General features: G+C 37.6%; 3 protein-coding genes across 4 annotated transcripts in view; 1 reads left to right on the plus strand and 2 right to left on the minus strand.

Moving 5' to 3' along the window:
• The window catches only part of LOC133734523 (peroxidase A2-like), an 83112-nt gene extending 73476 nt beyond the window's left edge, over window positions 1–9636 (minus strand). Inside the window, exons 1-4 of one of the 2 annotated variants that reach the window (XM_062162156.1) lie at window positions 9355–9636; window positions 9034–9234; window positions 8689–8854; window positions 8101–8602 (exon numbers count right to left, since the gene is read on the minus strand). In XM_062162156.1, the coding sequence (XP_062018140.1) occupies window positions 8148–8602; window positions 8689–8854; window positions 9034–9234; window positions 9355–9600 (1068 nt within the window). In that variant the 5' untranslated portion in view covers window positions 9601–9636 and the 3' untranslated portion in view covers window positions 8101–8147. Of the gene's footprint in view, window positions 1–8024; window positions 8603–8688; window positions 8855–9033; window positions 9235–9354 lie in introns of those variants that run through there. The other variant, XM_062162155.1, reaches the window with a different exon arrangement.
• On the plus strand, window positions 831–8034 carry LOC133734519 (disease resistance protein RPV1-like). Its single transcript, XM_062162153.1, has 12 exons — window positions 831–1383; window positions 1596–2682; window positions 3013–3294; window positions 3400–3459; window positions 4529–5711; window positions 5795–5970; window positions 6147–6397; window positions 6486–6567; window positions 6655–6783; window positions 6976–7085; window positions 7384–7453; window positions 7528–8034. The coding sequence occupies exons 1-6, from the start codon at window positions 863–865 to the stop codon at window positions 5827–5829; spliced, it is 3168 nt and encodes a 1055-aa protein (XP_062018137.1). The 5' UTR covers window positions 831–862; the 3' UTR covers window positions 5830–5970; window positions 6147–6397; window positions 6486–6567; window positions 6655–6783; window positions 6976–7085; window positions 7384–7453; window positions 7528–8034.
• Window positions 9637–13253: 3617 nt separating the features above from the next.
• LOC133734525 (peroxidase A2-like) lies at window positions 13254–15478 on the minus strand. Its single transcript, XM_062162157.1, has 4 exons — window positions 15126–15478; window positions 14368–14556; window positions 13964–14126; window positions 13254–13808 (listed from the first exon to the last, which is right to left on the minus strand). The coding sequence occupies exons 1-4, from the start codon at window positions 15333–15335 to the stop codon at window positions 13396–13398; spliced, it is 975 nt and encodes a 324-aa protein (XP_062018141.1). The 5' UTR covers window positions 15336–15478; the 3' UTR covers window positions 13254–13395.
• Window positions 15479–16037: the final 559 nt, after the last annotated feature.

A 16037-nucleotide genomic window follows, 5' to 3' on the forward strand; every position in this document is an offset into this window, starting at 1 on the left:
GATGGCTTTTAGCATTTTGCTTCATTCTGTGCGTGCATATTTTATGGTATAAGCTACAAACTTGCATTCACTTTTGATAAAAAAAAAATTCAAATCCCTTTGTATGTAGAGAGTGATAACAGTTCAATTTAAAACCAAACAAAATGCAAGTTCCCCATCAAAAATGACGGACACAGTAGGCAGATGAGTAGTACTAGTAAATTAGCACTAGACATATTTTCTGAAAGTGAGATGTAGTGGATGTACCAATAATGCAGAGTTCACCCAATGGCTCTACAAATATTGGTCAATCTCCGACTTTGAGCTTTGGACCCAGGTTTTATTTTCCTCTATTGGGCCAGTTCAAGCAAATTAAAGTTGCTATAGGATGGCTTACAAGCCCGATTAGACATCATATTTTTGCAATAGATTGCAAATTTAAATTTAAATTACATCAGTTGCACGCCCCCGAAACAAAGAAAAGATTCTCAAAGTGGTTATTCAAAAGAAATGGGCGGTTCAGTCTTCCCCTCTAAGGCCAGTTCAATGATTTAGAGTTGCAGTCTCCTTTTCAGCTAATGCCACTGAAGTCAAGTTCCAACTTGCATTGCGTGCATGGCGTGGTGCCCCCACGTCCTAATGAAAAGAAGAAAATTGTAACCCGAGTTCATATCTCGGCGGGTTACAATTTTGAATTTTCACATGCATCGAAAGTAAAAGGAATCATCTTCACATGCATGGTGTGGTGCCCACACGTTCCAAAGAAAAGAAGAAAATTGTGTGGTGCCCATCCCAAGGCCTAATATATAACAGGGAGATATATTTCTGATGATCCCTGTCTTTGGAGCCTCGATCATTCTGTAGATCTAGTTATCCTACAATAATGACCACTCAATTTGGGTCCTCTTCTTCTTCCTCTTCTAGTACCATTCAGCCCTCTTTCTCTTCCTCTTGTGCTACCATTCAGTCATGGACATACCATGTCTTTTTGAGTTTTAGAGGAGAGGATACGCGCAACACTTTTACAGGCCATTTGCACAACAATTTGGTTCAGAAGGGAATTAAAACCTTCATAGATGATGGCCTTACAAGAGGAGAAGAAATATCAAGCGCACTTTTTAAAGCAATTGACGAGTCAAAAATTTCTGTCATTGTGTTCTCTGAAAGTTATGCTTCCTCAAAATGGTGTTTAGAAGAACTTGTGAAGATCATGCATTGTAATGAATCGAAGCAACAAATTGTATACCCTATTTTTTACAAGGTAGATCCATCAGATGTACGAAACCAAGAGGGTAGTTTTGGTCAGGCACTTGCTCATCATGATAACTTGGAGAAGGTGGCAGGATGGAAGACGGCTCTTACAAAAGCAGGAAATCTTTCTGGGTGGCATTTCTCACACGGAGGGTAAGTCTTCTACTATACTTTCATAGTAACTGTGATATTCTTCTTCAAGCTTTTATTTTGCATAAATAGTTGTGGTTTTGTCTCTACTAGGGAGGATGTAAATCTCTTCTTGTTTAGTTTGTTTTTCATGTTTATAATAATCTTCTTCTTTTTTCTACAATAGATATCTGATATTATCGCATTTAATATTTTCTATTCTTTTCAATTGACAGGCATGAATCTAAATTCATTCATAAAATTGTTGAAGAGATCTCACAACAAGTTTTAAATTTTACATATTTGAATGGGGACAAATACTTAGTTGGAATAGAGTCTCGTTTAAAACATATGGAAAAGCTTTTATGTGATGGAGAAAGTGACGTACGAATGATAGGGATATGGGGCATTGGTGGATTAGGCAAAACAACAATTGCAAAGACTGTTTATAATATAATTTCCCATAAATTTGAAGGCAGTTGTTTTTTGGAAAATGTTAGAGAAAGATCGTTGAAATATGGAGGCCTACAAGAACTACAGAAGTTTCTTCTTTCTAAGACTCTAGGGTTGAGAGACTTAGAGGTAAATAGTCTTGACGAAGGAAGCATCATGATAAAAGAAATATTAAGCCATAGGAGAGTTTTCTTAGTTCTTGATGATGTGAATGATTTGGACCAGTTAAAAAGTTTAGTCGGAAAGTCTAATTGGTTTGGTTCTGGTAGTAGAATAATCATAACAACACGAGATAAGCACTTGCTACATGATGTTAATCACATATACCAAGTGGAGAAGTTAAGTCACAGTGAAGCTTTGGAGCTCTTCAACTTTAATGCATTCAAAGGAAAAGGACATATGGGTGATTACGTTGAACTCATAGATAATGTAATATGCTATGCTGAAGGGCTTCCTCTAGTTGTAGAAGTTATGGGTTCATATCTACGTGGTAGAAGTACAGACACGTGGAAAGATGCATTAGAGTCTTGCAAAAGAGATCCTAAGTTTCAACAAGTGCTCAAATTAAGTTATGATGCACTTGAACCTTCGATGAAGGAAGTTTTTCTTCACATTGCATGTTTCTTTAAAGGTAAAAATAAGAACTATGTGATGGACATATTAGAAGGATGTGACCTACGACCTAAACACAGCATTGAAGTACTCATAGAAAAGGCCCTCATAAGCATTACTGAAGCAAATGGTGTTTGGATGCACGATGTGCTAGAAGAAATGGGCAAAGAAATAGTTTGTCAAGAGTCATCAGAGCCAGGAAAACGTAGCAGATTGTGGTTGTACGAAGATGTTTATCACGTTTTTGTGCACAACACTGTAAGTGAAATATATAGATAGATAAGTGTTATTTATTCAAGAGCAACACATCATGTACATATTAATTTATATTCAAACATAAAAAAAAATTAGAAAAAGGATTCTGCCACTTCACTTTATTATTTGCACTTCATTTTGAACTGCACAAAGTAAAATGCAAGTGGTAAAATATATGGCTAAGTGAAGTGCCAAAATCATCACAAAATAAAATAAAGCTAAGAGTTTTTCCATACATATTAAGACCCAAAAGAAATTTAAAAATTTTACATTTGAAATTTCTTATTGAGGAAAAATGTCTTTGGTAATCTTATTGTATGTTTTCCATACCAGGGAACAAGCAAAGTTAAAGGGATCATGGTTCTGAAAGGCGTACCAGATCAACAAATACCCTTGAATAAGAAAAGCTTCTTAAAGTTAAACGGTCTTCAAATTCTTATAATTTGTGGTGATGTATTCTATGGAGATCATGTGGATTACCTTCCCAATGATTTGAGACTCTTAAACTGGAAGGATTGTCAGTTACAATATTTTCCATCAGATTTTTATCCTAGGAAACTTGCTGCACTCAAGATGGATTTCAGTGAGATATCATCACCATGGAGTGTACTTAAGGTATAGTTTAACAAATTTTGAAGCTATGGTGTAAATTTATTCACAATTTTATCGTCGCATACTATATTATGTTTAATTCAATTGAATACATTTTTTTTTTCAAAGGGAGGTTTTCTACGTCAAATGACTCGGATCTGCACATCACCATTGGGGAGGAGACTACAGGTAATTTAACGTAATGATTACTGTTTTTTTCTTTTTCTTCTTCTTCTTGTTTTTTTTGGCAAGAGTTCAATATTGTTAATATGAAGGGGGGAATTATTAGGTGGTCCCGGAGTACCACGTGGTATTGTCATGTGGTGGTTCCAACCAATAATATCACTCGAATCTGGTGGGGACCATGCAGAGGAGGAATTTGGAGTTTTGTAGTAAAATAGCTAATTGGGGATTATTTTAGAAATGTTTTTTTTTTTTTTTGAGGAGGGGCCAAATACGGCTGCCCCCCAAGTCTTAATCATTAATGAAACCATAGAATACATTTTTTTGGGGGGGGGACATTGAGCCTAAACCCCAAATTACCATAAGCATTAACAGAACATTCTGAGATAAAAACAGGAGTCTAACCTAAACATATGTATTCTAAAAAACACTAATTAGCGAAGAGTGCTCTACTGGCTACTCTATTAGCAAAGAAATGTCTAATTCTTAAAACTCATCTAAGACTTTGGGTCTTAAAGTAATATGAAAATTTTGGGTGCCCAAAATTATTTGGCTTCGCAGACCAATCTGAAATGCTATTTGGGTTTTGGGCTCAAATTAGATTGTTGAGTTCGTACCGTATTTGGGACCCTGGGTGAGTAATTTTTCCTTCAATTTGGCGATTGCCTACTATTGAGGTGCCTACATACTATAGGATAATTTTTCACACCTAGCTAGTTTAATGAAACTTCTGAAACACCGCAATTGAGCATATTAGTGAAGCGAGATTCAATCTAAATTATCTTTGTCCAAGGTGATAGTTATAGACTGTTGGCTCATTTAATAATTGAACTTTGATGTATAAGTAAATGGTGCCAAATTTTAGGATATATAGTTATATGTGCAATTGTAGTTTGAGTTTCTAATGAAATATCATATTTACTCAAAAAAAAAAATATATATATATATTCCTCACCCAAGACATGAAGACATATTCTCTCTTTTTCACATTTTTTTATAATTACAATTAATTTTTTTTTTTTTACTTATAAAACAGCTTTGAGTGTTATTAACTTTATATATATATTGCCTACAGAATATGCGCAATTTGAAATCAGTCGATTTGGGAAATTGCAATGGTGCAACACCGTTTTCCTACTTCTCTAGATTGCCAAACTTAGAGGAGTTGAAAATAAGAGACAGTAAAAAAGTTAAGAAGTTTGAAATTGTGGAAGAGATGAAATCCTTGAAAAGGTTGGATCTAAGCCGTACTGCAATCAGAGAATTGCCTTCATCAACAATCAGATGTCTCATTAATCTGGAAGAGTTAACTTTATCATATTGCCATAAACTTAAACATGTGCCGTGCAGCATTTTTGAGTTGCAACATCTAGAGCTTTTGGATCTCTCTTATTGTAAAAAGCTGGTAACATTTCCAACAAAGTCAGGGTTTTCAACGGGATCGACCAGTTTACAGGACAAGCATTATACTCCATTATTCGTCAAATTGAACAATTGCGGGCGTCTTGTAGAAATTGCAGAAATTCCGCGAGAAAGATATGACCTAGATGCGAGTGGCTGCTATGGATTGCAAAAAATTTCAAAATTGTCAAACATTTTGGAAGGTAAAGAGTCAAAATTGACCCCTTTTATGGACTTGCTTAATTGCTACGAACTAACCGGCAATCTGGCTCGTGACGTGGCAAAGGTGAAAAAGAATTTTCCGGATAATTCCAGGTCAACAGCTCTGTGGTTTCTCGTTTTCTCATGTCGGCAATCTGAGTGTCAGGTTTTCTTTAACGGCCCGCCTTACAAATTTGGGATTCCGGAGTGGTTCACTTGGCGCAGGGATTTCGATATGGAAGGACTTCAAGGATGTGAAGAATTTAGAATTGATTTTCCTGGAAATTTCAAATGGGAGGACAAAGGATTGGCTTTCTGTGCTCAAACTGTTGATAACGATCACCAGCGCTGGGCTATGAGATCATGTTTCAGAATAGTCACAATCTACGTTAACGGTGTATGCATCACTGAAGTATACCTAATGACGGGATGGTCCGTGTGGGGATACTTGCCATTCGATACTATAATAGAACGGCTGAGTGAGAGTGGGTCACCACCACCTTCCGTGTGTCTGGTTAAGATTGAATTTAAAACCCGCGATGTATGGTCTAACGAGATTAAGGACGAAGGGCCCCCGATGCAAAGCTGCGGAGTCCACGTTGTAATGCCAGAGGATGAAGGCCAATTTGTTTTGAGCTTATCGACCCCTTCAGTCAGTAAGTTACTTTCAGAATGTACCTTATTATTTACCTGTGAATAAAATTAGTTGTTTACCTATTATTTTCTTTGTGAAATTCAGAACAAGGCAAGCCATACCTCCACCATATACAGTAATGTTTATCCCGTGGACGAATTTCGCCACACTTATCACTGAAGGAGAACGACTGCCATCTAAACGCTCTGAAAACAGAGCAAATGTGTAGTATGCTTCAACAGAGAAAGGAAATTGGTGCTATCTGTTGAACTTTTCATATGGTGAGAATCTACTATCTGTATCTGAACTTTTTCTATTTGCTTATTTTATTATGTTGTTGTATGAAGCAATACAATACTAAGGTTACTTATTTGCTGTTTTAGTTGGTGTTAACCATTAGAGATGAAGTTGAGTTGATATTGTCTAACCATGGATTGGTTGTTATCTTCATTTAAAGGGCCAGGAAACCAAACATTGAGACTCAAAGAAGATGTGGGCTAAGATGAGGAGGGAATTTGGTTTCATCACATTACGGAGGTTTCTATAAACATTTAAACGTGCCTTGAAGTGGAAATCTACATGTATCTGAACTTTTTCCCTTTGCATATTTTGTCAAGGAGTTTGAATTGATGGGGTCTTGAATGCTATCCACATGGACATCATGGAGTAGATAAAGATTTAGGCCGTCTACATGGCCGGATAGACTTGGTAAAGTCGACACTAATAGCTTGATGTTAAATTTAATGAATGTGCCTACTATAACTTATCATTGCAGCTGTTGGATTTTTTTTACTAGGTAAACACCCTTATGCTAATACTGGCCTTAACAAGAGTTGAGAAGAAACTAGATGGTACAGATATTGCTGACAGATTGACAGGTAACTGCTCCTTACTGAACTCTGTATTAGGTTGGTTGATTGAGGGATTTGGACATTTATGTATTCTCAAAGCAATTACTATCTCAGGGCAAGAGGATTATCTACTTAATTGACAAGCATGTACAAAGGTGGACAGCTGCTTTCAAAGAGGACTTTTGCATTCTTGGTAGTTTTGCTGCAATGGATACATCCATATGTCGATTAAGTCAGTTCTCGGTATGTAGTTATGTACACCATTATTCTCTGTCTTGTAAGATCTTGAGTTCCTCTTTGCTTTTAATGGTATAGAGGTTTTCCGGTCCTCTTGGCACTTAAAGTTACTTAATAGGTTGGCGTTAATGATTTGAGATGGTTGAGTACTTGAGTTGATATTGTCTGATTATGGCAATTTTTCTTACCTTCATGTAGGATGCTACAGATTAGGCCCTGGAAATTTTACGTTGCCAAATCAAAGAAAATGTGGGCTGATATGATATGCTCCTGTGGAGGAAGGGATCTGGTGCTCACACTAATATGGGGTATAGATTCTATAGGTCTTTGCTTTGAATTTGCCATATATATATATATATATATATATATATATATATATATATATTAAACTCTGGAAGGTGGATTAACAAGCTTGTCATGCAAGTGTGAACAACTATGGAGGGTAGTTTTGAGAGGTCCTATGTGTATATATTCCTTTCCAGTTCTATTGCTGCAAAGAAACACTTTGATCATATACTACCAATCTAGATGCATGTACAACAAGTGGTTTAGTTAAAGTCTAGCTTTTTGCGCCTATCTTTGTAACTTTTGTTTTTTGTTTACTAGGTACTAAACCTGATGCTTTGTTGGTTTGAAGGAGAGCTGAGAATTTGATTAAACTTGATGGTCATGACAGGTAATTGTTTCTTCTAGAGCTCTACTTTTGGTTAGTGAATTAGCATTGACAGTGGACTTCTTTTGTATTCTCAGGAGAAATTTGTATCTCTGAGCATGATTGAAGGTTGGATAACCCGTGTTTGGCATTGTGAAGCTGCTGCCTTTGAACTACATCTTATGATTGAGGTACAATACAACGTGAGGTTCATACAGACAATCAAATCTCTCTAGCTCTCTAATCAGGGGAATGAAGACTCCAATATTGTTCCATGTAACATCACGGAATGACTGGTTTCTGGTTGGATGGTCATCCCTTTAATTTAGGAAAGCAGAATCACTGAGGAGAACCTTTGAGACTTTGTGAAAAACCGATCGCAGTCACTGCTGCAACTCTGGTTTCTCTGAAACGGGAGCTGTGCTCTTTGGATAGATTCACTCCTAAAAATGTTTTGGAGAAAGTATTTTATGTATTCTTCTGTGGTCATCACACAATCTAATTTAGTGCGTGTTCATGTAACCTCATGGTTGTAAACTGTATGTATGACATGCTAGAAAATTTTGAAATGAGAATTCTAAAATGATGTGGTCGATAATTGTGAATCCTAGCAGACATAGCTTTATTCTAAACTCATAGCAGTTATCATCATCATCATATCATACATAAACCTCAACTAGCTAGTGTAACTAGGTAGCCTTAGCTTCTTATGAGTAGTTTAGTACTCAGCTAGCAAAGCAGCAGATGATCCAAATGAATCTTCGTTAACCCTACTGCAGTTCAATCGAATCTCTCCATCAGTTCCTGTCAAGAGGCTTATATTCCCCATTTTAATCATCGATTCCACAAAGCTCTCAAAGAATGTGGTCTGATTAACGCTGAAGTTGTTAACTATGTCAATGGTATCAGCCCCGCTAGTCGAAAACAGCTCTTGGTCGCTTTGGAGTAGACCCTTATGAACTTGAAGGTTAGAGAAATAGTTGCTGTCGAAACCATCAGGTGTTGAGGGATCAAAATTGGCCAGGACACTCCCATTCCCATTTTGTGGGCATATGTCACTCAAGGTTTCTATGTAGGTCGAGTTTAAGGTTTGGTCAGGACTCCCTGTGTTGTTGAAGTTGTATAATCGATCAGTGAAAAACTGACACTGGGCGCGTCCAAATGTGTGAGCACCTGTGAATATGCAAATCCAATCAATGTTGTCCATCACTAAAAACGTACTATGTAACATTTATATTTGCTTCGCTTTCTTTTCTTACCGGATAGTGCAACCAGATCGGTGGTGTTTAGGCCTACAGCTGAGAACTTGGACTTGAGTGCATCAAGGTTTGAAGTGGGAGCTGGAAGGGCTTCATTAGCGGCGGTTCGGTTTGCTGTTGTTCCATCCCTTCTTCCTAGTAGGACTGTCCATGAGGGGCCTCCAGACTGCAACCATAAATTAGTTAATGATTCTTACTTTCTTAGCATTTTGCTTCATCCCTGGTGTGCCTATTTGTGGTATAAGGAACAAACTTACAATCCCTATTAATGAATTTGTTTTTTATATTAGGCCATGTCACAAAGAGTACAAAATGGTGTTGGTGAAGTGAAATACGGATATATACCAAAGAAACAGACTCTTCTGCTGCAATGGCAAGAATATCAGCACAAGAAACCGTGCTGGGACAAGCATTCTCCAATGCAGTCTTAATCTTGTCCACAACATCAAATCCTCTCGCTGAATTGACATTCGGAAAGGCTGCTTTCTCGCTGTCAATGCCATCGACACTGCTACTGTTGTCCAGCAAAATTGATGCATCACAACCCTGCAGAACCAGAGTTAATTAACAAGTCCTTTAGAGCTAAATTAAATTTCAGAAGTCATAACAGAGAAGCAGCTAGTTCTAAAAGTACTTTTGGGCTTAGCTAGCTAGCTAGTTAGTTACATTGACAAAGCAATCATGGAAGTGAAGCCTAATGAGGCTTGCAGCGATACGTGGATCCGTCTGCAAAGCTTCCTGAATGACTCCACGGACAATGCTAGTGAGATTCACATCGGGGCATGCTTCATTGTAGAACGTCGGGGTCAGCTGAGCCTCACCATATCCTCCTGCACACAATAAGATCAACAACGCAAAGAAAACTGCAGTACTAGTAGTTGCCATTGCACAGTGATATAGAGAAGAAGGCATCTCCTCAGGTCTCTTTTAACAAGTTGAATGAGCTAGAGCCGGTAGTGGTATATATTAATGCATATGAGATTTTTATGTAGAAAGTGACAAACAGTTAATTGGAAACCAAACAGATCAAAAATGACAAACACAGTTGGCAAACGAGTACTACATAGTACAAACATGCTCTTGGACTTATGCAATGAATGCGGCCCTACATCACGTCCAAAAAAAAAAATGCGGCCCTCAAATGTACCAATAATGCGTAAAGTCGGTGCAAGGATAAAATGTCGGTAAGGTGTATATATTATCAACTTTTAACTTTTAACTTTTAACCTCAGTCTTTTATATAAAAGACCAAAGTTGAAAACCTTCATCATCATTTTTTTTTAAACTGAAACTTGTATTCGATCATTTGTATATTCATGATTAAATTGAAGACCATTTGCAATTTTGGTTTTGTGCTTTTGTCAAATTGTAATTTGGTTATGTGTTTTCATCCTCGTGTTTCACAATTATTTTATATTTTTCTATTTCTTTTATTTTTTTTTTAAATTTTGGTCACTTCATCATTTTGAACTTTGAAATGATTTGAGAATTTGAACAATTGTTTTTCACCTTCAGCATCGATTTCACCCCCTTGTACTGCATTCGCTATATTGGTTTGGGATCTTTTCCCAGGCAGTGTTTTTTGGGCCTGCCCTTGATATCAAGTCTAGTTTCCCCAAAAAAAACCATTAAACAAACAAATGAAAATTCAATCTTACCGCAAAATTTAAGACTTATGAGAAAAGCAAACATTTTATAAAGTCAAAACAATGAAAATGCCAGACTTATATAGATTATCAAATAAATGGACTAAGATTTTGAAATTCAAAACATATAGATTGAAATTGCAATTGCACAAATACACACTAGTATAGAGGCCATAAAAATTGACTGAATGACTGGCCCTCAAATTTAAGAAGAATGGGCTTAAATTGTTCTTCTTTTGAAGAGTGGGCTTAAGGATTGGCTTCAACTCTGTTAAGTTCCTCTTCGGCATCATAATAAAGTCATTAATAAATGATCATTTACCCACTTTCTGCTTAAAAATTGCCCACTTGCTCCACTAACTGTTTTTTAACCCCGTTTACCCAAAACACTCTAAAGGATTATTTCCCTAATACCCAATTAATTCTTTTTTATTAATTTTTGGGACTTTTTTGCCCTCTCCTTCTTTCTCACTTAGAGGGAGAAATCATCCTCCACCTTGCCCGACTCCGGTGACCAGTGGCCAGCCGCCGACCGGTGACCGGAATCCGGCTACCGGCCACCGGAATCCGGCGACCGGTGACCGGAATCCGGGTACCGGACTGGTGTCGGGATTCCGGCGTATGAATTTACTGCCCCTCAATAATACTCAGTAACCATATTATTGCCCCCCAGTAATCATATTATTGCCCCCCAATAATCCGATTATTCCCCCAATAGACAGATTATTGCCCCCCAATAATCTATTGACTCTATGTTATTATTTGTGGGAATTATGTTTTTGATAGCTGATACGTTTATTTGTGTTTATAGAGTGGAATTGTAGTGTACTATGTTGGTCTATTGGGGGGCAATAGACATATTATTGCCCCCCGATAATCTATTGACTCTATGTTATTCCCCCAATAATCTATTGACTCTATGTTATTATTTGTGGGAATTATGTTTTTGATAGCTGATACGTTTATTTGTGTTTATAGTGTGGAAATGTAGTGTACTATGTTGGTCTATTGGGGGGCAATAGAAATATTATTGCCCCCCAGTAATGTGATTTTTAGACGTCTATTGCCCCCAATAGACATTTAACTTCTCTCTGTTGGCCTCCAATTGACATTCAAAACATTTTTTTTTCTTTTTTCTTTCCTTCTGCCCCTTATTTTACTTAAAAAAAAAAAAAACTAATTTGGGCACCCAGAAAAATGATCTGGGCACCCACATCAAGACCGGACGCGTTTCTCGGCTACCAGGTGTTAGACTCCGGCGAGGTAGGCCGACCAAAGCTGCTTTGTCGTCTTCAGGAGTGGATGCTGCTTCTCCAATCGGCGCAGCAGACCGGAAAGCCCAGATCGCCGAAATCGACCGTGCTCGTCGTCGTCCGATCTCAACAGAGTCCTCGATCTGCAGCCTCTGAGGCGTCGTCTTCGGCCTATGCGGCGTCGTCCGGCCTCTGTGGCGTCGTCTCCGGCCTCTGCGGCGTAGTCCGGCCTCTGTGGAGCGCGGCAACGGGCATGTTGAGGGGAGAGAGAGAGAGAGAGAGAGTGAGAGAGAGAGGGAGAAAACGCAGATCGGAGGGATGAGAGAGAGAGATAGATATGAGTGTAATTTATAAATTAAAATGAGGGCAATACTGTCAAACACTGTTGGATTGGGTAAATGAGGTTAAAAAACTCTTAGTGGAGTAAGTGGACTATTTTTAGCCTAAAATCGAGTAAGTGGTCACGGCCCCTAACAATTAATCATTTAGTTGGATTACTAGCTGATATTGCGCAGTGAGTCATGTCATTTGAGGCTCATTGGCTGCTTCAGATAATTAGCTTTCCCTCAGGTATATGTTGAAAATAATATTATCCAGTTACCATTTGAGAATGACGAGGTATTGGTTGTACAAATGATGAGGGAGTCGTTACAAGTCATGGAACTGATGGTGCCTTCTGTTCAGAAAGATGTTATGGTCTCTCAATAGAGAGATTGCAAATTAGAAACTAAACATAGGAATTTTGCTCACAAAATTTAAAGATATTGAAATTCCTGAACAATGCTTTTGTTCCTTTGCCTTTCCATTTTAATTAATATCTGTACACTGTACGAAGAGTTATTGACATTCATGATATGGTTCTCAACTATTCCAACTTAATTACTAATGTTTATATATGGCTTTGGAAGACTACTTCTTTGCCTCATGCTCGAGAATTGAAGAACATCGCTCTGATTTTTTGGTTTTATTTACTTCTCTGGTTTTCTGGGGTAAGGTTTATGTCCCCCCCTCTTTTTGTATTTTTCCTTTTTTTGTTGTTTTATTAATAAAATATGAATAGGGGGACGGGCGGTGGGTTCCCAGAGTGTGGCAGACCCTTCTCCTTCGGGATTGAGGGTGGGACTTGCTCCCTACATCGTCTGTTTCCGAGGAACTAATATCGCCTAATCCCTTATTTGTTTAAAAAAAAAAAAAAAAAAAAAAAAAAGAACATCGCTCTGATTTCAATTAATAGATTTAGGCGTTCATATAATGTTCTAAAGTAGATCAACGTGGTGAAACATTTTTCATAAGTGCAGCTGACACGACGGCAACGCCAGGAGGGTTGGAGCAGTGTTATTTGAGGTTGGGCAAGGGGATTCATTGGGTAACTAAGTGAGGATTGTACATATTTGAAATTTTTTTGATTAAGGGGTAAAATAGGATTTTAAAATTTTCAAAAAAATTAAGAGGTCCAAATAGCAAATTTAGAGGTATAAATAGAACCACCCTTTCTTTTATCCCAACCCTACCCAATTCACACCCCACCCATTATTTTCGTAAATTAAATCCGTGAGCCAAATATTAATTTAACAGACTACAGCTCACCAGCGTATGTGGCCCATAATTTACTTGTGATTGAAAAAATAAGTAGCCAATTTACTCCATGCTTAGTAAAATTTCAGCTCAAAACATCTTTAGTTTTATAAATCTTTGGTATAAACCAACAATACTAGCAGCTACAGTACAGTACCCTTTAGGGCATAATCTTAAGTTCTTGACTTATGATCTTTATTTCAAATTAAACACTATTAATTGATAATGATCACTTAGTTAACTCTTTTACAATCAGACCTTATCTCTCCATCACTGCCCGTCAAAGGTTTTATATTTCCCATATTGATCATGGACTTAGCAAAAGTGTCAAAGAAGTCGCTTTGGCTATTAGCAAACCGGTCCACAATGGAAATAGTGTCGGCTCCACTGGTCGAAAACAGCTCCTGATCCGTCTGGAGAAGCCCCTGCTTGTTCTGAAGGTTTGTGAAGTAGTTGTTGTCGAAGCCATTGGGTGTAGAAGGATCAAGGTTGGCCAATGTACCTCCATTGCCGCCTTCGGGGCATGTTTGGCGTAGGGTTTCCAAGTAGGTTGTGTCCAGGCTCGGGTCGGGGTTCCCCGTACCACTGAAATTGTATAGGCGGTGGACGAATGTTGAACACTGTGCCCGGCCAAATGTATGAGCACCTGAAAAAGAAGACAGCTAGCCATATGTTAACTGAAATAAGCGAATGGAGTATTTCGAGTTTTTAATTCGAGCAATTCTTTGACTACGTCAAACTCTAATAACAATTGTGTGATTAAACTTCAAACCGTAGATTTTAAGCAAAGAATGTATGTACCTGACAAAGCAACGAGATCTGTGGAATCAAGTCCTGCATCAGTGAACTTTTTGGTAATTTGCGCAAGGGTTTCAAAAGGGCTTGGAATGGCAGTAGTACCAGCCCGGTTGGCTGTCCTACTGTCTCTTCTTCCCAATTGAACTTCCCAAGTTGGTCCTCCATTCTGCAATATTAATAAATACATTTATATTAATTAAAGGAAGAGAAAGTATCAAATCACATTCGTGACCCAGTCAGTATATTTCTACTAATTAATTCTTTTTTACTTTTTTATTTATTTTGCAGGGTAGGAGTCGACCATATCCTTGAGCTGTTCATTATTTGACCTTCTAGCTAGCTAGGTAGCTAACTTAGTCATACTTTTGGAACCTTAGAAGATTTAATTGAAAGAATAGAGAGGTTACCTCAGAAACGAGTATCTGAGAAGCAAGAGCTACAATATCAGCACAGGAGACAACACCAGGGCAAACATTCTCGAGTGCAGTTTTGATGTCATCAATCACAGGATATCCAGCTGTGGATAGATTCGGAGTTGCATTTTTTTCGCTGTCTATGTCGTCTGCATCGTCGAGCAAAAGTGATGCATCACACCCCTGCATATGTGCATCACCCCATAAAATTATATATTTTGAGAATTTGAGTGCTAACATATATATAATCAAAGTCATTGACATGCATATATGGTATATACTCATAGTCATTGACATGCAATTCATAACAGTAATTATTTGGTACTTAATTCCGTACACAACTTGGTATATCATACTTCCCAGATACAACCATTTGCTAGTGCATAGAAGCAAATACGGTGAGGTACACATTTAAATTTTATGACAAAAATAAGCACTAGACTCTGAAATATGAACCCTAGCTAGACCTGAAATCTATATCATCAATATCATGTAGTTTATACACCGCTGAACTGGTGTATTGGATACACAAAATAATTTTTTTCTGATCACATAGTGACTCTTCACAAAAACTGGTGAATTTATCACACATAAAGGTAAAAATCAACCTCATAAATAGTTTAATATCATTGTAGGTGTCAAACTGCTTGGTAAGAAAACAATTAAATGTGTGTGTAAAGCGCATCACAGAACAATATGCAGAAACCCTTGAAGTCATGACTTAATTATGAGAGATTATAATGTATCATTACATTGACGAAGCAGTCGTGGAAGTGAACCCGGATGAGTTTGGCGCCAATACGAATATCATTCTGTTGAGCTTGCTCCACCACATTACGAACCACGCTTGACACATTAGGGCACGTTGTGTCGTAAAAAGTGGAGCTAAGCTGAGCATTGGAGTTGCCCAACACAATGGTAAAGAGAACAATTGCTGCTGCAACATATGAAAAAGTAGACATGATGATTATGATCGATGAGGAAAATGAAACTTTGATGAGGAGAAGCTATATATTTGCTAGGAATTGCTCTAACGTTGGAGGTGAGATTTGTTTTGATTGGAGACTAATGCATCTCGACCCTTTTATAGAGAGCTGACGAGTAAGTAGTAGGTGAATGAATAATGTGTATATATCTCAATCCTCCCTAACTTTTATTTCTGTCATTCTCTTTGAATATTATTAGTATTCTACGTAAGCTTAACTTACTAGTAGAAGAATTTTCAAAGCTCCGAGTGGAGGGCGCGAATATTTCTATATAATTTTGGAATAGTAGAGCTAGCGAGTTAGTTATATATTGTCAACAGATTATTAATCGAAGGATTGCTACTTAACATATACAGTTGCGCTTAATTATTGTATAAGTTAAATTTCTCCGAGTTTTGATTAAGACCGTTCTTCCAATTGATCAGAGTTTCTATAGCCATTCAAACCTGTTTATTTGAATCATGATAGGTTCTGCGCACCCTAAGGCTCAGGGGAAGAAACAAAAGATGACGGACAAGTCACTAATTTCGATTCGCTTACTGAGTCGGTACCCATTACAAATAAGACGCCTACTATTAACCTTAATTCATTACTCGGCTGCTTTCAATTATTGAATACTTATACCTGTACAGTGGTGCTTAATTATGGTTTGGTATTCATTGAATTTCTCCCATTTTT

This window comes from Rosa rugosa, chromosome 2 (assembly GCF_958449725.1).
Source record: "Rosa rugosa chromosome 2, drRosRugo1.1, whole genome shotgun sequence".
Classification (NCBI taxonomy): domain Eukaryota; kingdom Viridiplantae; phylum Streptophyta; class Magnoliopsida; order Rosales; family Rosaceae; genus Rosa; species Rosa rugosa.

Excerpts from the sequence above, each read along its gene's own strand:
- LOC133734519 (XM_062162153.1), top strand. The coding sequence starts at position 863 with ATGACCACTCAATTTGGGTCCTCTTCTTCTTCCTCTTCTAGTACCATT. Across the intron at positions 2,683-3,012 it reads ACGTTTTTGTGCACAACACT|GGAACAAGCAAAGTTAAAGG; the intron begins GTAAGTGAAATA and ends TTTCCATACCAG. Across the intron at positions 3,460-4,528 it reads CATTGGGGAGGAGACTACAG|AATATGCGCAATTTGAAATC; the intron begins GTAATTTAACGT and ends TATTGCCTACAG.
- LOC133734525 (XM_062162157.1), bottom strand. The coding sequence starts at position 15,335 with ATGTCTACTTTTTCATATGTTGCAGCAGCAATTGTTCTCTTTACCATT. Across the intron at positions 14,557-15,125 it reads TCCACGACTGCTTCGTCAAT|GGGTGTGATGCATCACTTTT; the intron begins GTAATGATACAT and ends GCACATATGCAG. Across the intron at positions 13,809-13,963 it reads AGATCTCGTTGCTTTGTCAG|GTGCTCATACATTTGGCCGG; the intron begins GTACATACATTC and ends CTTCTTTTTCAG.